This window comes from Zootoca vivipara, chromosome 5 (assembly GCF_965207765.1).
Source record: "Zootoca vivipara chromosome 5, rZooViv2.hap1.1, whole genome shotgun sequence".
Lineage (NCBI taxonomy): Eukaryota > Metazoa > Chordata > Lepidosauria > Squamata > Lacertidae > Zootoca > Zootoca vivipara.
Window position 1 is genome coordinate 81,458,171 of NC_142588.1, and position 21,139 is coordinate 81,479,309.

Sequence of the window (21,139 nt, forward strand, 5' to 3'; positions counted from 1 at the left end):
CATCATATCCAAAATGCAGTGTGGCCATTGTAATTATTACGTTCCAAAATGATCGTTTTCAAAAAATAAATCATGATGTGTTTATTTTAAGCGCATTTTTCTTTTAAACAGGGTCTGTGTGGCTTGGTCCTAATAGCTTCTCTAAATTTCACTTTAGAATAAAACATATTCACATACAGTACAGATTTATTTATTGTTTCCTTTCTGCTAATTTACCTTATTCACAAGTGCAATGTATAACAAGTGCTTAAGGTTAAGAGATGCAATAGTGATAATAATAATAATTTATTATTTATACCCCACCCATCTGCCTGGGTTTCCCCAGCCACTCTGGGTGGCTTCCAACAGAAATATTAAAATACACTAATTTCTTAAATATTAAAAGCTTCCCTAAACTGGGCTGCCTTCAGATATCTTCTAAAAATCTGGTAGCTGTTTTTCTCTTTGACATCTGATGGGAGGGCGTTCCACAGAGCGGGCGCCACTACCGAGAAGGCCCTCTGCCTGGTTCCCTGCCATTTGGCTTCTCGCAATGAGGGAACTGCCAGAAGGCCCTCGGTACTGGAACTCGGTGTCCGCGCAGAACGATGGGGGTGGAGACGCTCCTTCAGGTATACTGGACCGAGGCCATTTAGGGCTTTAAAGGTCAGCACCAACACTTTGAATTGTGCTCGGAAATGTACTGGGAGCCAATGTAGATTTTTCAAGATCGGTTGATCAAGTGATAACAGCCAAAAATGGGAGTATTTCCAAGTGGTGGCAGAATTATGTAAAGGAACAACTGACAGAGGAGCTAGAGTAAGGAAAAGCAAAGGTCCAAGGAAAAGCAGGCCGGCTAAGGGAGATCTCTCAATCTGACAGCTGATCAGCATTCACTCAACCAAAACTTTCTTTGCATCTCCAAGAAAAGTAATTTCATCTGTGCATGCTGCCAATACATGGGTAAGATTATGAGTGCTTCAGGTGTACTATGCATAGCCTCATAATGCATGCAGGCTAGATCGGCATGATCAGAGGCATAGCATGGGAGGGGCATGGGGGTCATGGGCCTGGATACAATTTTGTGAGGGGGCTCAAACAGGCTCCCTCACAGCAGGCTCCACATAAGAAGGAGCTGTGGCGCTTGCTCCTGGCACAGGCCTGACCTGGAGGAGGTAAGCAGGAGGACAATGGGCAGCAGCTTCCCTGCGCCTCTCCTACCCTGAACTGTGGTGCGCCAAGGACGCCTGCTGCACTCCCCTCGGGGGCACACCCCACGCACCGCCCCAGGCAGCACAGGCATACACTCCACCCCTGGGCATGATTCTTCTCCACACAAAAAGAAAGGACAATTCAAACCTACAAATGTGAATGCCCACTTATGAGCCCATACCTTGCGTTACCCTACACTTTATTTTCTATGCCTTGTGCATTCCACAAGGAAGATTCCATGAGGCTCAGTCACATCCCCATGGGGCAAACCTGATGACCAGCCTTCCATTAACCTCTTACTACATCCTTTTGCAGGGGCTACTAGGAGGCGCTAAGTCACTGCAGCCAAAACAAGTGTATTTGTTTTAATCGCCTCATTCCAACTATAGCCGTAGAGGTTTGGGTAGGAGTGAGTTCTGACTTAAAAAAAAAGGACTCCTTACAGTTAAGTCCAGTCATGTATGACTCTGGAGTTGCAGCGCTCATCTCGCTTTACTGGCCGAGGGAGCCGACGTTTGTCCGCAGACAGTTTTTCCAGGTCATGTGGCCAGCATGACTAAGCCGCTTCTGGCAAAACCAGAGCAGCGCACGGAAACGCTGTTTACCTTCCTGCCAGAGCGGTACCTATTTATCTACTTGCACTTTGACGTGCTTGCAAACTGCTAGGTTAACAGAAGCTGGGACCAAGCAACGGGAGCTCACCCCTTCGCAGGGATTCGAACCTTCCGATCGGCAAGCCCTAGGCTCTGTGGTTTAGACCACAGCGCCACCCACGTCCCTAGGAGTTCTGACATAGGGTTTATCAATATTTGTAGCTTGGTGGTAGAGCAGTTGGCCTTCCATACAGAAGGTCTCGGATTCCATCTCTACAATCTCCAGGTAGGGCCAGGGGAGCTGCTGCCATTCAGTGTAAATAATAATGAGCTAGATCAGGCATCCCCAAACTTCGGCCCTCCAGATGTTTTGGCCTACAACTCCCATGATCCCTAGCTAACAGGACCAGTGGTCGGGGAAGATGGGAATTGTAGTCCAAAACATCTGGAGGGCCGAAGTTTGGGGATGCCTGAGCTAGATGGACCACTTGTTTGACTCAATATAAGGCCAGTTCCTATGTTTCTATGTTAATTACTCTATTTTATTTCTGTTCTTCCTTTTGATCCAGAAGTCTACCCAAGATGGCTCACATAAAATAATAAAATACAGTTCTTTTGGGTCTGTTTCTAATCCACTCTGACATGTAGCACTACCCTGGGGTGGCATGTACCGCAACCCACACATCTCATCATCAGCATTTTATTAGTAATACTACATTTAAAATCTGCCTTCACTCCACAAAGCCCAGAACAGCGTAAGTGGTTTCTCCCATTTTATTCTCACAGCAACCCTATGAATTCGGTTAGGCTGAGTGGGGACTTGAATATGCATCTCCCCACTTGAACAACTATGGCATTCTGGCTCTCAGGTTATTGTAGCTGATAAACACCTAACACAGTGTTAGCCACCACACAAAAAGTACTTCTAAAGGGTACATTTCCCACAAGCAAAACAGAGCAATGGTTTGTGAAGTGGGAGAGTGACTGCCATCGATATATAGGGGTGAGAGAGATGGGTAGAGACAATGGAGTTCACTTCACCCACCATCCACTAAGTCACCTCAGAACTTTGGTTGCTGAACACAGCTACTGCTTTTAACTCAGTGTCTGTGATCACTGCTGACGTCATGGCATGCTAATCCTATGAAAATAACACTCTCAGGCTGCAATCACGTACCCATAAAATCACAGAATTGTAGGGCCATCTAGCCCAACCCCCTGAAATGCAGGAAGCTCAACTCAACTAAAGCATACATGACAGGTGGTCTGGGTAGACATTCACTGTCAGTTACGTCCTAATTTATATGGAAATCCCCAAATAAACTACCCCCCCCCAATAGCTTCAAGTTTTCATTTTAAAAAGTATAATATCTGTTTCAAACAAGCAGTGTTGTGTGAAGATTTTACCCCTTCCGAACTAAAAGTTAGAAGTGGCTCTCAGAATATGAAGTTTGGCAGAAGGAAAAGATGTGATGAAGTTTAAATCATCTTCCTGGGTACAAAGGAACTGTCTCTTAGTCATCACAAAATGTAGTGTGGTTGTTAGAGAAAAGAAGGTGCTGCATGGCAGCCTTTCCTGGGGAGAGCGCTATTGTGCTCAGGTCTGGCTTGCAGCTTTCCCTGAGGCATCTGGCTGGCCCATCTGTGAGACCAGGCGGCTGGGCTACATGGGCTGCAGGCCTGATCCAGCAGGCTCTTCTTACGATCCTTCTTATAGTTGCTCCCTGCCAACTTCCCTCTGCCACCTCCATGGTTCCTCTTCTTTTCCTTTCTTCCCTTTCCAATATGTATTTATTACACAACCTTTAAAGTAGCTCAAAGCCACATTTTTGCTTCATAACAACCCTATGAAGTAGCTTAGGCCCAAGGCCAGCTTTTGCAGAAATCCTGCATTTTATTTTATTTAAAATCTTTATATACTGCTTTATATTTTTTTAAAATCCAAAGCAGTGTACAACACAGAATTACAAAGCAACAAAAACAATCAGTATAAAACAATATATATATACAAATATATAGTAGTCCAATTTGGTTGCCATGTATGCAGCAACATTTACTAATCCAAAGATGCCTCTTGGAGCAAACACCTTTTTACTACATGCTTAAAACATAATGCAGTTTATGCAAGCCTAATTTCCCAGGTAGGCAAAGACCTCTCTACCTGCTGAATACAAGGCAGAATACAAGTGGCTGTAAGAGTCCCATCCGCTGATTTCAATGAGTTGGGCAGTCTATATGGGAGAAGGCACTCTTACAGATACATTTGTTCAGGGCTTTATAAGCTAACAGCGAAACATCAAACCAGGCTCAGTAGCAAATTGACAGCCAATGCACTTGCCTCTGCTATGTTCACAATATGCAACTCCACTGAGCAGTCATGCTACACATTCTGTACTGACTGCAGCTTCTGAACCAGCCTTGGGATAAGCCCTGCAAAGGCTACACTGCAGTAATCCATTGCTGAGATGACCCAATGTGTGGGTCACTATGGCTAAGCTATCCCTGTCCAGGAACCATCATAGCTACTGCACTAGCCAAACCTGGTAAAAGGCACTCCTAGTCCTAGCCGCTATGGTCACTTGGGTCTCTAGTAGCAATGATGTAACCGTTTCAGAATAGGTGACTTATTTCCTTGACCCAAGAACTGATTACTTACAGAGCTGTCATCTCACTGGCCCTCATCCATCCCACAACTACACCCAGGCACTGAATTGGGTCCTGAAAATCAGTACTATCCAAGAGTTCCTACAGCTGGGTTACTGTGGATCTCTCTAGTTCCTCAAGATGGGGATATTAGTGACTAGGCAGTAGTTGTCATACACCAACAGGTCCAAGGTGGGTTTCTTGAGGAATGGTGGCACAACCGGCTCATCACCACACCCTGAACCCACCCGGTCATAGCTGCTTCCTGCCTAGTCCTTATCAGTCAAGAGCAGCAGGGATCAAGAAAACACATGATTGGTAGCACTGCTGCAGGCACCTTGTTCATGTCTTCAATGCCTCAGTAACTGCAAGACCCCACAAAATAAGATCAGCTGATGCACTGGACATCTCAGTGGGATCTGCAACAAAATTATAGTCCAAGTTGCTGCAGATGCAACCAATTTTATTCTCAAAGTTCACTGGAGAAGGTTTAGACGTTCCCTGGACCATCCTGAACAGCTCTGTAGCCCACTTGCTTGTGGATGCAAGCAGTGGAGGCGGCAAAGTAAGCTATTCTCTGCCATGCAACAGGCATGATTATGTGTTCTAGCAAGTGTTTGGTTGGCCTCAGTTATCCAGTCTACTTCATTTCTTGCAGCTCACTGGAGTCCCTGGGAGCAATGCAGGCTCCACAGTGCTGAATCATGTTTATGGCATGTCACATCTCAATGTTCTGTATGCAGATCACCCTTCTCACATTCCGGGGCAGAGAGTGCATCCTGCTGTATGCATTGGATTAATAGCATGCCAGCCTAAACACCAAACCACACATTGTATTTGCCACTGAGAAGATGTGGAAAACATTCACCCTGTAGTAACTGATTCCCCGCTGTACCATTTTGATTGGGTCCATCACATTGCACATCATCCATTCTTTCCATCATACGTGAAGGCATAAAAACTATTTCTTGTGACTTCCCCCATGTGAACAGTTCAAAAGCTATGTCAAAGAGCAATCACTTTATATAGAAGGGAGTTTTTTGCTAGCATCCTCATGACAAAACATACATTGTAACTAGATTCTCATACTCTAGCTACTGCTTTATGCTGGCTCTCAAAAAACAATTAGAACAGTTATGGAATGCTTAACTCACCATCTAATAGTGATAAGAGGAGTAACAAAGAAAGATGTGTTTGACTCCATATTGTCTCGATTTATATCATTTATTAACAATAGTACAGTAATCTCCCTTTTGCCTCAGTCACAGCAGCCACTGGAGAAAATATCTCAAGGCTCTAGACTGAGGTTATACCCTGTGGATGTGAGCTTAATCTGTAATGTAAAAGATTTTCCAAGTCTGTTTTGATGCCATGAGGATGACTGCATATGAGACTTAACATCTGTGCATGCAATAGACCTGGAAGGAAACACTTTATGCTTGGCAACTGTTGTTGTTGTTGTTGTTTAATTCAAAATACCAATTGTGATACTAGGGTTGAGCCTGGAGCCTCATGCACACAAAAAAATAAAATATAAAAACACTGCCAAGCCCCATTCTGTGCCCAATAAGCATGGGGGCCCTTTGCCCGGCAGTGCTATGGCCCATAGATTGCAGCCAATTCTGCTGTACACTCTGTGTGATGAGCGCATGGGAAAAAGCTGCCCCATGAGCCCTTGCTAAAGAGGGGAGGGGAAAGCCTATATAAGGCTGCTTCCCCTGGTGCTCACAGCCATTTTGCTTTGAGAGCTTCCAGCCTACGCACCCTTAGAGCAGTGATTTTTTCTGGGGGGACACAGGGGGACGCATACCCCTAAACATTTTGTGAATCTAAGTTTGGCATCATTGAGGGGCAGTATTTCAATATGAGTAGTAAAATGAGAGTACACCTAAACATTTTTTTTGGGGGGGAAGCACTGGCTTAGAGCCTTCACTGAGCAATTTTGGGTCGCTGGTTGACAGAATCGGAAATGATCTCTCTCTACCTGATTGGCACTTGGTTGGGTTTTTTTCCACCTTTCCCTCAGTGAAATTATGGCTTTCCTTTGTTAGACGGAAGAACATTGTTTGTATGAGGGCAGAAATGGCATTGGTCAGGATCAACATAGTCAACATAGTGTGTGGGGCCCCCCCAAAGGGGGGGGAGGATGGACCAGTCATGGGTTCAGTATATGCCCTGTTGGAATCTGCACCCTGGTCCCTCAGTGAGACCTTGCTTGCTTGGCTTGCACCACAGCAAGGTTCAACACTGGCCTACTCCTATCATGCAGGTTTGGAGCAATACAAACCCAGCAGATCTATCCCATCAACATGGGGCTTGTGGAATGGTGAACTGATCCAGGGACCCAATGCCATGCCAACCCTTGCCCTGTCTGCTGCTGTCAATAAAGTTTTTGGGCTGATTTTATCCCATCACTGTTGTATAGTCTGGCTTTTTTGCTGCTCTCATGGGTCACATAATGTACTGCATTCCCTATAATTTTGTCCTGAAATTAGTTAGTATAAACTATGCATTCTTTATTGGTAGATTCTTATGAAATAAATCTTCCCTGAATGCCAGCCTACGCTAATATTTGTAATGTTATGGACTATCACAAATACGGTTGCTGACAAGTTCTCGTAACCTTATCCTCTGATCTTGGCCTTGCTTGCTAAGCTGCGGATAATTATTTTCAACAGTAAAACAGTGGCTTTCTACAGTACTGTGGAGCATTCTGTTAACAAGGAGGTTAACAATCATATCGGTGTTTGCCTATAGTGTTATAAATGAAACATAGCATTAGAAATTAGAATTCCAAGATCCTAGACCTTTGTTTAGGCTACTAAACTAGCACAACCAGAAGAAGCCACCCTGACCTGACAAAACAAAAATTGTGAGGTCTATGCAAGCAGTGCTCAATTTTATCTCATGCATCAAGAAGTTACAGATGGCAAAGGTTATGTATTAAGGTGGACCCACAAATTCCTGTGGCTTAGAAACCAAATAGACCCTAAACTTGTGACTGAGCCTGTCTGTCACGCAGTTGGGTTGGGCATTTTTACCCCCTGGCAGGTATGACATAAGCAAATACCAGAAGTTGCTCCCAGTTGACATATCTCGAAAAATTGAGAAGTAGACATATGGTAGATCAGTCATATTATCATTTCACCAGGTGCTTTTGTTTGGCATAACTGCATAAGAACTTAGTTTAACAAGCAAAGCGCCTTGAAAACAGAGGCTAGAAATTCAGGGCGGTGCTTTGGGTGTGCCCAGCATTTTGCTCATGCCAGTGTGCATAGTGCAACTTCTGGGATTTTTTCTTAGAGGCATTCATGCCAGATGAAAGACCACTTCCAGTACACCCTAAGGGGCTTCTCATGTGGCATCTGAGACACACAACTCCAAAATTCCACTGGGCATGTGGAGACAGTTGCACTGTTCTCTTGAAGTCTTCCTGAAAAACATTGTGAAAAGTAAAACAATGCTACGTGGTTTGTTTCTCCCTGCTCACTAAAACTTGCATGTTCTAGGAAATCCGATAATGACTAAGATTCCCGTTGTTCCTGTGCACCTGCGTCTATGGCTTAACATGTTTGTTTACCATCACAACAACAACATCTTGATTATAAAAAATACTTACTTGTGGGTGGAATAAGAATCCCGGGGATGGTCTCAAGTACTTTTCTTTTAAAGCTTCAAGCGGGTCAGTTAGCTTTCTTTTTTCTACTCTGTAAATGTTAAAATAAGAATGTTCTTGTGATGACTCAGTCTCACATATGGATAACTATTTGATAACTTGGATTCGGAACGAGAGGCAAAACTTCTCAGGCACAAAGATCAAAGACAAGGAGGTGCAATTCACTATTCTCATTAATGCCAATGTGGCTGGTGGGCACCCCTTAAAAAACTACACCAGTGACTCTGGAAACATTCCAGTTTCAAGTATCTACTATTATGCACAACAGAAACTGCTGAGTGGTCTGAGCACAGTTATCAAAACCATAACTATATTATCAAAACTACAGAATTGAAATGGCCAATTTTCTATGGAACAAAATCAAATATTAAAAACAAAGAAAGAATTGGACTGAAAATATTTCTATGAAACATTTATTGTTGTTTTACTATTAATATTATCTGCTTTTGAAGTATGGGAAATGAGTTCCAAATATGTTAGCATCGACACTCACCACTTCAAATACAAAATACATCTATTTCTATTTTCATATTTTCTCCCCCAAAATAGGATTATGGGTTTTTTTGTAACTTATCATGAAGGTCCGCCTGGTTTATATCATGTCAATATTGGCTAACTGTTTAAAGAAGGAGAGGATTTTTTGTTTTACATTTGGAAGTTGTAGATTATTTAAGTTGTGCCAAGTGACTGAAGCAGCAAATTCCATAGTAGACAAATACTACAGAAATAAACAAAACCGGAGGTGAGGGGTAATTTTCATAGAGATGCTATATTTATTTAGGTCTAAATCTCATTCATGAATATCCAGATGTGATATTCGAAAACAGCAAGTTGGCGTCATTCAGCACTTGTTCATAAACGTAGGCCAGTTTTTCCCAAACTTTATTCTTTCAAAATATAAAAATAAAATGTTCCTTTGCCTGTTTAACCTGAAGAGCATAGTTGTAGAATATGTAATAGTAAAAATTACTCACTCTCAGAGGAGCCCCCCACTCCCTGGGTTTCTGCATGAGTCACTGATCTGGGTATGTCTCCTGGTGGGAAAGAAGCAAGGCCAGAGCAGTGACTCAGGCACAGGCAGATTGGAGGCCCCTCTAAGGGTGGGTAATTCTGCTGCCATCTCTGCATTGCGGATGAATGAGTTTCTCCATTAGAGAGAGAGTGCCATCCAAAGCAGAGGTTCATTGAAAGGATGTTAAGCCACAGCAGTAAATCATGCAGAGATGCAGTGAGCTCTCTGCTCTGTGGGTGGGTTATCAAGGGCTTTAATTAAAGAGTCTTTAATTATTCAATTAATTTAGACAACTCTTGCTGTACGGTACTGTGTGCTGGCATATTACATGGGAATGAACACCTTAGGCAGCCAGCAGTCATTATTATCCCCTGTCCAATTATATTTTGTTTAGATTTTTGTTCATCTGTTCTTGTGGTACGCTTTGCTCCTTTGCAACACATTCACACGTATAGCTGTACACCAATAGAAGTCAGTATACTCATGGGAAACACACTAGTCTGCATTGTCAGGGGGCAGCTAGAAAACTTCCACTCACGAGAAAACTATATTTGGGTACAGCTGCATGCCTGATGATAGATCCATCAGGCTTGGGCTCTTACTTAAAAAGAGAGAAACTTGGCTAGCCTGCCATTTGAAGTGGCAAACTTGGGGGAACAATTTATTGTATTTTCTTTCCAGAGATCACAAGACAGACAGTACCCATTCAATGTAGCAAATAAAAAAAACTATTTAATGAAAACCCAGAAAAATCTTTAATCAGGGATATCAAATTGAATTGGTTTGAATGAATTGGCTCTTTCTGGTGTCTCCCTGGATATATCCAGAAAATAGCATATATTGCTATTTCCCTTTGGAAGGATTGTTCTATTGCCCTGTGTTCAATAAGATCTGAACACACTAAATAATATTTACTGTTATTGTTATTTCATTGCTATATTACTATTTATCATGCATTACAGGTAGTTGTAATACTCTGCACAGCAGAGTGCAACAAACACTTCCCAATAATTAAAAACAAATCAGTAGATTACTTGATTGTAAATAAAGGCAGAATTTTACCCTTGAGTTCCACGTTGTGTTGCTATGGTACAACGTGTTTTGAGTTCTTGAGTGAAACACCTTTGATTGCAGTGGAGATCGACGTTCCTAGTTTGCAAACAAAAGCTGGATTTGACTGCCAATTTTTAAATACATTATTTTTTCTGAAGGGAAAATTGCTTCAAATATAATAATTATTTTGTATTAAGAGAATAAATGTTTAAAAATTCCCAGTCCCTAAGCTGCAATCATTCAAATTTCAACTATTTGTGCATTTTATTACAATAAATGACTGAGGATCATAGGCCATTTGTATAGCTTGTTTCATGTGTATTACCTGTAAATGGGATCCATAAAGAAAGGTGTCGGCCTTGCATGTTGCAAAGAGATGTCCGATGACTTCCTTGATTCAAGATCAATATCTCCTTTCTTTCCTCCAAACACATGGTTTTTCCGAGGCTCAGTCTGTTTTGTACCACTAGCTCGACTTCTGCTGCCCATACTCAAATCTAGAGGCTGGTCCTGGTTGGTCACTGATGGAGCTGCTGGTTTTGAGGTTATAGGAGTAAGTGGTTTCTCCTCCTTACGTTTAGTGGTAAGGTCAAAGGGAGACTCGGAGTTTCCCTTTAAGATCTTCTTTGCTTCACCTGGCGATTGGGGTTCCATTTTCAAAGGTAACGGTCTCAAGTCTCTATCAGGAAATGGGTACATTGACTGAGAGAATGCTGGAAAAAATGGGAGGGGAAACATGGAAGGGTAAGGTAAGGCTCCAACCTTTTTGTCCTGTAGCCCCACAAGTCCTGTCGAACCAAAGTACTTTTCAGCAATAGAGGCAATGGCCTTTATAGAATCATTCACAGCTCCTGACACCGCAGTTTGCTCCTCTAAAGATGGTGAGAAGATGGAATGATTGCTGTATTCTTTCTTATTATTTACGGAAGCCAAATTCTGCAGAGAGTTTACTTTGTCTTTGAACATTTTACCATTTTCTTTACATTTCTCTTTATCACTTTCAATGTCACTTTCCAGATCAGAGCCAGAGGTGGTCTCCAGGTCACTCCCACTGGGGGTACTGACATCATCAAGGTCACTACTCTCTGACTGGTCACTGATCTTTTCATGCGGCCTCTCTTCGGAGGACCTTTCTGGTTGAAGCTCCACTGGCTTATTTTCACTTAGGTTAGGTGGGTGCTTATTTAGTGCCTTCAAAATATCCTGGGTAGCTGGCAGTGTCTGAGGATGTGTCATGAGGGGACTTTGACTTTTGATTGATTGGTCTGTGTTTGGAAGTCCTTTAACAGGAGAACTAGCAGGTATCAAAGGTGGCCTGTGGTACAAGCCTGAAGGAAACAGACCAGGGAAGCTAAAAGAAAATCCAGGAGCTGTTGGAAAGGTAAGACCAGCAGGATGCCTATTGGCACCAAAATAGTCAGCAAGGCCCGGATTTGCATGATTCATATTAACCATGGAAGATTTATCCATAGCTGGGGTTCCAGGAAGTGATATGCCTTGGCCAAAAAATCCTCCTGCCGCAAAATGGTTCTTGCCCTCACAAAATCTCCTGTGTTTATTTAAGGAAGACGTAGTGCTGAACATTTGTCCACAGTCTTTGCACTTGATTTGGGTTCTGCAATCAGCATGCATACGCTTATGACGGCAAAGGTTTGAAAACTGAGTATAGGACTTATGGCAGACCTCACCTGTGTGTAAACAACAACAACAAAAAATCTCAGGATTTAAAGTAATTTTTTCTGTTCCTCCTCCCCACACCACATTCAGTCCCACCCAGCTGCTTTAAACTGAGCATCTGAAATCTCTTATACTTTTAGAAAACTTAGAGCTCATTCCTAAACATGTTTACACAGAAATAAGACCCACTGAGTTCAATGGAATTTATATCCTTGTATATGCAACTATGACTGCAACCAGCATTCCTATGTGCATACACTTAAGAGTAAGCCCCATTTAACACAGTCTGTTGATTTGAATGGGTCTGTTCTGAGTATGACCAACAATGGATAGCACCAAGGCCTTAAACATGTATAGGGGCTGCATTGTTAGTCAGACATCTGAAAGGATGAGTCTGAGTGCAGGTTGCATGTTAAAAAAAAACCTGTCACAACCACTAAAACAAGGAATCCAGTTAGGCAAATATAATGAGAAGCAGAAAATGAAAAACCCCACATTTCTTTCCCTTTTTTTTTTAAAAAAAATCAACATTAGTATTATTTTTTTATTGTTCATGATTTTATATGCATTGGCCAGGATCCAGAAAAATCCACATGCATGCACCTGAAACCCCTGTCGTCCTTCCAATTCAGCAGTCCCCTACTTGCAAGTTGAGAAGAGATACAAAAATGTTACGTGCAAGCCAATCTTTTGCACATATGTGGAGTTCTGGATTATGGTCACTGCTTTATAGTACAATGATATCTAGAGACATAAAACATAATTGCAGAAAAGAATACAAATACCAAATTGACCCCAGAAACACTTGCATATGCATGAGTAACTTGACCCCGTGGTTTGCTCCATTATTTTGATTGCACAAGCATATAAAGCGACTTTTATCTGAGAAAGTCCAAACAGAAGTTACCACAGGTTTAGTGCTTTTGATATATACTGCTATATATATATTGCATAACCATGATAGCTAGACTGGACTGATTTCAGAAATAAGGTACTGTGGTTGTATATGTGCACCATGAACAAAGAATACATTTTCTGTGCTAATTTCTACATTTGGAACAATTCCTATGGTCATTTACTAAAAACAAATCTGCATTCAGAACGCGTGTGTGCTCTTGGCAGGGCCTTGCTAACACAGGTATGTCATAAGTTTTTTTCAAACTCAGTGCAAATGCAAGGAGGACCTGCAACAAAGCATTGCTGTTTGTGGCATGTTGCCGTAAAAGATTTCAGTCATTCCATTCTCCTTCCAGCTTTGTTTCTTCCTCAGTTGTTACTTAGCATTCCATGGTCACTGAACACACTTAGTAGGCTTTGGGCTATTGGGAGGGGTCCCCTCCCGCTTAGGATTTCCCCCTAAAACACAACAAAAAACATACTTCTGAAAACCTTAAGAGTTCCTGGCTGATTCCTCCCTTTTGTATGGGAATATAATTGGCAAGACAGCCTGAAAATTGAAAATAGATGAGCCTGCAATAAAATGTTGCAGCATGGGGTGTTGCAGTCAGTCATCCATACCCTTGTCCAGGATTATACTGTTCCATTTCCCCTCCAACTCGGTTTTCTATCTCCTCTACCCCAACAAATCAGTCAGTATTCCATGGCCCCTGAACATGTTCAATTCTCACTGAGCTTATTGAGGGTTTTTTCCCCATCAAGGTTTTTTGTCCTTCTGCAAAACGTAAGGTTCTTCCAAGCTCACTGACACTTCCCTCATGGGTGTGGATGGCTATATACCATCACTCACCTCTAAACTCATCACTCACCTCTAAACTCTAAATAGCGGGTATGATTATTATCCTTATGCATTAAAACTCAGCTTCCTCCAGTAAAGAAGAGTTGAACAGTTTAACTTTTGCTCAGTTTGTGTTATATCACAGGCTCTTGCCCTTCACACATCAAAGCCATACAACAATGCATATTGTGCATTCTGAGACCTTCTTAACAATTATTTTAGTGGTTTCAGACAGGCTGACATAATTTACAATGGCTCTATTTTAAGCCTGCAAAGGAAACTGAATTGAATGTATCCCATCCTGCACTCTTGGTTCCCATGAACTATAATCACGTCCTCTGACTTCCATGTACACCGTGGCTGATGCTAACCTTCCTGCTCTTATAAAGCTTATCCTTGAGAACCTGCCCGCTTGTTGTCTGTCTTAAATGTTTACCCTGTAGCTATCTGTTCCCATCACAACAACAAAGACTTCCATTGTCTGAGAAGGCCCTGATTCCACCTGTCTGGCTCAGATGAGTTGCCTTGCTGATATCTATCAGACAACAGCTAGAGTAACAGTTGCAGGGTTGGGTGCAAGCCAAAGAAATGTACAATTCAGGAAGAATGTTATTGCTCTGTATCAGCCAGGGTTCCTGTAAGATACCTTTCATTCATAAGGAATGCTCCAGCCAAAAAAATGTATTTACAAAAAAATATTACTCACACGAGAACAGTAGCAGGTTTAATTTGATCTTTCTAAGTGTGGGGGATTTCCCCTTTATTTGGAGAAAATATCACACATATTGGAGAAACATCTGGAATTTTTTCTAAATTAAATTTTTTGATCCATGAATTTAATTTGGAATATTTATTGCTTTTAAAGCCCAATGTAGATGGCATTCCTCTATCGCAGTGTTCAGGACATCTAATAGTGAAGTTGCTACTGATTTGTATGGTATCCAACTTGCAATCCTATAAATCTTCTTCTTATTGAACTTAATGGGACTTGCTTCTGAACAGAATTGTATGGGATTGCACAGTAAAGAAATGCACATGTTCTTAACTGATTCACATAATGGTCTGAAGGCACGTGGTACAGTTGCATTGCTGAAATTTACTAAATATATCTTGGCCAGAGTAATATCCAGGTGAGAGACTTTGAGCTCTTGTAGAAAAGACAGAATACAAATTTAACAAAGAAATAATAGATTTGATATGCAAGCAGGAAGACTTCTACTATATACAGAGGTACTCAGTTGTTCGCTTTCTAAAAGATAATAGGCTGGCACTTATTTACACATGAAAATACATCAGAGATATACAAATATAAAATGGCTTTCATGCCTGGCAATCTGAGACACAGCTGACATAGTGGTTAAAATTTAAAACTAAGTAGACAACAATACTACCAACTGAGATGAGTAGTTCTTAATGGCCTTCACAACAAGGCAAGATTAACTGGCAGGGCAAACATTCACTTTAAAAATTATAGCCGAAATCATTAATGAATGCATTAAACTGCAGCACACTAATACATCGATACAATGGAGAGAGGATAGGAGACCCCTTGCAAATTCCATTACGTAACATATTGTATCAGTAGCCATAAATGTTCAAGAGCTGCATAAAAGCCCCAATTCAGGTTGGCCCCATCTCCTGATTCAGCAGTTATGTCTGGGATAATAGCAAGAGGCAGAATGAGGAAACAAGTACACCAGATCACTTTGCGCTATAGTAATTCCTTCCCTCATTTGGCAGTTCCCTCTGCCACTATAAAAAGAACTGTCCTAATCTCCAGCTTGGGGCATACAGGCTTCACCATTCACTTCCATGGAACAGGGCAGCTTTCTACACAATGGTATTTGCACAAACGGAACCCTCTCTCCAATTACAATGGATGGAAAAGGTCTTATGGCCCAGAACCCTGACACTCAGAATAAGTTTGGGTAGTAGGCTTGTGCATTGCCGCCACCAGTCAGATGATGCTTTCAGTAGTTCATCACAGAGATAATCCTAAATTTATATTGATAGAATTGTTGGGTTTTGGTTAAATTAGTGAATGATGTGGCTGTGCATAAAGTTAGGACTGGAAACCAACTATTTAAAACAGAAGGTTAAGTCTCAAGGCTGCAGTAGCCAATTAAATGCCTCAGGAAGCTCACAGGAAAGGTTGTGATGGTAATGGTCATTCATTATTGTTTGCCTTCAATCTATGGTAATCAGAAGCTCACAATAACAGAGAGCATAAAAGAAAACATAGGATGCATTTATTTGAATTCTTGTGACAAAGACAGAATTGAAATGGAGATGAACATATTTTTGTGCAAGCAAATAGAATGAAAGCGCTTTAAAATTTGCCATGGGTGGAAAAGGATTGCCTAATGCATGGTAGAATGTGAAGAGACCAATAAGCTTCATTCTTAATGTAACATACGAAACCCACTTCAACCCTGCCAGTCCCTTTAACTTCAATATACATTTTTACTTTAAACTAAGCCAAGTCAAGCTATTACAGGAGTGGATCTACAGTGAGACATTTTCTCTTCCACCTTGATAAACCCTTATATTCTATAACTTTACATTCTTATATTCTATAACCTTACATTTGCTTTAAATTTCCAAGCCAGGGATCTTATTTCCCGGCCTCTATGTTTTTAACACCGTCTTGACTCTGCACTCATCTAACCATTGCAATCCTTCCCACACCAGTGTACCAAATACATTATAATCCATCAATGACTTAAGCATTTAGGACCAAGAAATTAGCTAGAAGTGAAGTTCGCATATTTTCTGCTTATTAAACACATGACTGTTAAGTGCTATTTTTAATGCATTGCTGTCTATTCCAACATGTGGTTTCTATTTGAGCAAGCTGGAGGTTTTATGAAGGCAGGCAGTGTGTAATTACCTTTGTGTTGGTGAGTTGGTGTTGGTGAGTTTGCTCCCAAGCCAGGGCGGCATACTGTAACGAGAGACAGTTGCCATAAACAGACTGAGAAGGTACAGCATGGTGTGTGGCCTTTTTGCTGGGAATCAGATATCTCTGCTCTAGGTGACCCTCTACCCCCAGCCACAAGCGCTCAGAAAATCCTACCCTGACATGTGATCTTTAAATTCTTTTGTTCTGTAATTACACAGCAATTATTCATAATTGTCCTATGGTTTTTTCTGTCCATCATCCTTTGCATTTGAAAAATCACAGTTGCTCTTTTGGTTACACTAGCAATTGCTGATTAATGAAAAAAGCAGGGAAGAAGCATTTTCCATGTGATTTAATTTGAAAAGAATGGCAGAGCATCTGAATTTTCTTTTAAAGGAAAGAAAAGAAAAAAGGAACTGGAGCCGCAGGGTATGAATGGTCCCTATATGGCTGGAAGCTATTGTTCACTAATTATTTTATTTTCACTAATATTAAAAAGACAGCCCTGTGATGTCAGGCAAGGGAACACAAATCTTTAAACAACGGTCATAACTGGGTCTGGTTAATTATGTTTTTGCTTGCTTAAATAAGTTGAAGCACAAATATATAAAAATATCAACCATTCCAGGAGCAGGACCACAGCCCTCTGAGGGATTCTTTTAAGCCATTAAAAATCATGTTGATATATTATTGAGACTCAATGCTCACACAGATTCATTCAACTGCTCCCTTGATGAATGTATGGAGTATGTTCTTGTACACTGAAGAAGTTAATTCGAGAGCTACAGGAAGCTGGCCGTTGGTTCTCAAGAGTTTGAACCACAAGTCCCCATGGGCTGATATGAAATTGCAGGTTGGCCCCTCTCTCCATTAAACTGGCTTCCTGTTTGACCCCGCACCTTCATGCTGTGTGTATCTGGATTCTGTGGCCCAGTAGTGCAATATAGCAAGCTTAAAAATTCTGTTAACTGATCCTTCCTTGGAAGCTCTTTGTACATTCAATAGAAAGTAAAACCACATTATGCTGTTCAACCTGATGTCAGAACAAGAGGGGTAAGGCATGGAATCAGGAAGGATTCACATAACATTAAAAGTGATCTGAACTTCCCACCGTGAGAGATGCAAGTCTGGAAATAAAGACATGCCACTTGCCTCGCCACTGGGTAGATAGGCAAGGTTTTTTTAAAAAAATCCATGTTCTGATGAAACAAATATGTTCAAGTCAGTCATCCTAGTTTTCTTTTAACATCTTAAACTGCATGCCCCTCACATTCGAATAATCTATATTTCAATCTGCTTTCAGAGTCATGAGAATTGGGCCACAAACATTAAGTAGTTAATAACTGAGAATTAATTAGTTAATTTAAAAAACTACATAATTCTCAATTATTGACTACTCAGTGTCTATGTCTAATGTCAAATTAATCAGCAGATTAATTTGCTAACCCACGGATTAAAAATTGGCTATTTAATTACAATTACTAACATCATAATGATGTTGATGACAGTGGGGCAGAAGGAAGATCTGTATTTATTTTCCATTTTTATGCTGGTTTTTTTATCCAAAGGGCTCTCAAGACAGCTTGATATAGCAATCATAAGAACTCCCTGTGTGCCATGCTTTACTTAATTTTAATTAGAGCAATCCCCTGAGGAAACAGTGCGCAGTGTTGGCATCACTGTGCCAAATTATTGCTGAGCATCTACTAATCGTCATGCAGTGCCTTAAGGTATCTTCCTGAATAGCATGCAATTGGTTGATTTGGGCAGCCATGAGATCTAACTGTAACAGCTGTGTTTATAGCGCTCTTGCTAAAGTTGATCAATAGGATAGGGCAGCACATAGACTTTCCAATTGAAAATGTTTTAGTGGAATAGAAGCCTGCAGTCAAAACATTGGCTGCTTGTTTCAAATCAATATGTAAAATGCTATTCAGCCTCTCCACCAACACTTATTAGATCTGTTGTCCCCCCGTAGGGTGGCCAGATCAAATGAAATAACAATAAAAGACACATCTAGTACAATTCTCCTATCAGACTCTACACTGGTAATGTACCCTTGGTTCCCTGGCCCACAGTTCCTAGCCCATTTTCCCCCTTGGCTCCTCTTTCCTTCATTTACATATCTCATTCACCCAGTGCTTGAGTGCCCCACTTCCTTGGTTGATACAGCATGAGACTCTTAATCTCAGGGTTGTGGGTTCGAGCTCCTTCAGAATTCCTATCCCTCAATAGCATACAGCCTTTCCTGATTCACACACCATTGTGTTTCTTCAGAGCCCACTTTTTCATTGTGCCCTTCTTGACTTAGTGCCCTTTTGCCCCTTTTCTTCAGGACTTCTCCATCTTCTCTTTCTTCAGCTTGCTTAGCTCTTGGCCTCCTGTCCTTTCTTCCCTATGTCCTGAGACGTCTTCAAGGATTTTTCCTTCCCCTCACCAATGCTAGAGTGCAAAATACTTTGTTCCCTGAGCAACTGAACATTTTGTGCTAGACCAGCTCAGCCAATCAGTTCCCAAAGGTTTCACTGCCAGAAGTGCTATGCAGTATAAACTGTTGTATATTATTGAATATAGACATTTCTCTCAACTAAGTTAATAAAATATTTACTGTACTGAAACACCACCACCTAGGACTTAAGTGGCGCCAATCACCTTGCAAACTGTATCTCAAATATATTTTAAAAAAATTCAAACCTAGGATCAGCTGATGGGAAAAGTATGAATTAGGACACTGGTCAGCCATATTGTTGTGAACAACACACAATTCAAGGGAAATGGGTACACACACAGAAATCATACATTCAGAGACAGACTCCTTCCTGATACACCTTTCATTCTGCTGTGATAACTCCTGCAGCCACTGCAAAATTCTGAGAAGCAAGGAATGTTCAGGGCAATGGGTTAGGAAAAAGTACTCTCCACAAGAAGATGATCCTGGGTAATTGTACCATGGTGCAGGTAGCAATTTGACCGGACTCCTCTTTTACAGCTTATTTTTACCCAATAGTTCAGTTGTCCCCAACAACAGCTTCCAAGAACAGTGGTGATAGCGTCTTGGTTTATTCCCCCACTTTTTTTTAATCTGCATTTTAAAAAATAAAAAATAGTAAAATATTGAGTTGTGTTGACTTCTGCTTAGATAAATTTGAAAGCAACTGAATAGAATGAAATATGTTCGGTGATAAAGCTTCACTGCCATAATTCTCAATGTGGACAGCTACTGAAAGGCTCTCACATAACTAAGTCAATAAAGATTCTTTGTTGAGTTTATCTATAAAGATGGCCTCTTCCTTTAGGAAAGAGTAGCTAGAAGCTGTTTTGAAATTAGCAATCATTTGGAACGATTCCAGGGTTTTCGGTGGTTTGCTCAAGGGAATCTCATTTGGTGGAATCTTCTTACACTTTATTAGTCACATCCACCAGTAGCTCTTCTTCCTGAGGCTACATTAAGAATAAATAAATAAACTTACAAAAGCTTCAAAGCATAATTAGACTTGGGCCTAGGGAAGTATGCCAGAGCACACAATATAAAATGAGGTTATAAAAGTATTTCCAGAATTGCCCACAGAGTCTCGGATACCAGGCAGCTTCTGAAATGAAACAGGCAGGAAAAATACGCGGAGTGTTCTCTTCCAAGAGCTGGTCTATATGGGAACCAAAGCAACATCCCTGTAGTGAATTCTCACCTCCTTGCCACAAGGTGTACAAGTTCTAACAGAGCAGGCATCATGTAGTGGCTATCCTCAATAGCAATATGCAGCAGAGGAGCAGCAGAGGGAGAGGATTACATTCTTCAATCTCCTCCATGATCACTACTTCAGGGAAGGAAAGATCGTGCCATGGGAATGCCTTTGGGGGTGGAATTTTTAGGAGCAAATGAATGTGTAGGCTTAATTCTGGCTCTACAGCCTTCCTCTGAGCTTGTATTCCTCTCCTGATTTCTACATGGTTACTCCGGTCCGCTTTCTTCTGTGCTACGTTGCATTCCATCGTCCCACATACCCTTGGCTGTCTATGTTGTTGATGCTGCTCCATGCAAGTTTCCTACCATAGCCGTAGCCCAGGATGACATCTTTTGAAGTTCAAAAGAGAAAGGTGAAGTAGATTACAAAAACAAGATGCATCTTGTGGCTACGCTGTAAGTAGCCTAGAAACTATAGCAGACTCTCTCTGTGATTTTAAAGTAATCTCTATGGGGTTCTCAAAGGCCTTCAGTAGTCAGGTGCTATTTTCAGCAATTCATTCATTCACTACTTCTAGCACCAACCAGACTTGGTTACTTCACTATCCTGTTTTGGCACATGCACTTTTAAAGCACATGGGATCACATTTACTAAGTTGTGCATGAAAGCAGATTGTACAAATTCAGCATTTATTTTGTAAAACATATAAAATTAAAAGTGTGAGGAAAGAAGCGTGCACAACCAACCACTGTGCCAATTGGGTAGTGAGGAATACACCTGAAAAGAAATTGGACAAAAGTGCTGATTCTACATAGACACATACATACACAGAGAAAGAAAGGGAGTGGTGGGCCTTCAGTCAGCCATGCCACATGGGAAGGTGATCCCAGCTTCCCTGTCACATAGTGACTGAACGGACACCATGCAGAGCTTTGCAGAATTTTAAAGCCATCTGTTGCAAGGTGCCCTTTCTG

The 21,139-nt window shown here is 41.3% G+C and overlaps 1 protein-coding gene across 32 annotated transcripts in view; it reads right to left on the bottom strand.

Moving 5' to 3' along the window:
- The window catches only part of MECOM (MDS1 and EVI1 complex locus), a 480,916-nt gene that overhangs the window by 26,833 nt on the left and 432,944 nt on the right, over positions 1-21,139 (bottom strand). For 12 of the 32 annotated variants that reach the window (XM_060274382.2, XM_060274376.2, XM_060274377.2 and 9 more), the window contains 4 exons: positions 16,471-16,524; positions 10,494-11,856; positions 10,178-10,264; positions 8,047-8,134 (listed from right to left, as the gene is read on the bottom strand). In XM_060274382.2, coding sequence (XP_060130365.1) covers positions 8,047-8,134; positions 10,178-10,264; positions 10,494-11,856; positions 16,471-16,524 — 1,592 coding nt within the window. The remainder of the gene's footprint in view (positions 1-8,046; positions 8,135-10,177; positions 10,265-10,493; positions 11,857-16,470; positions 16,525-21,139) is intronic. The other 20 variants (XM_088669184.1, XM_088669183.1, XM_088669194.1 and 17 more) reach the window with 4 other exon arrangements.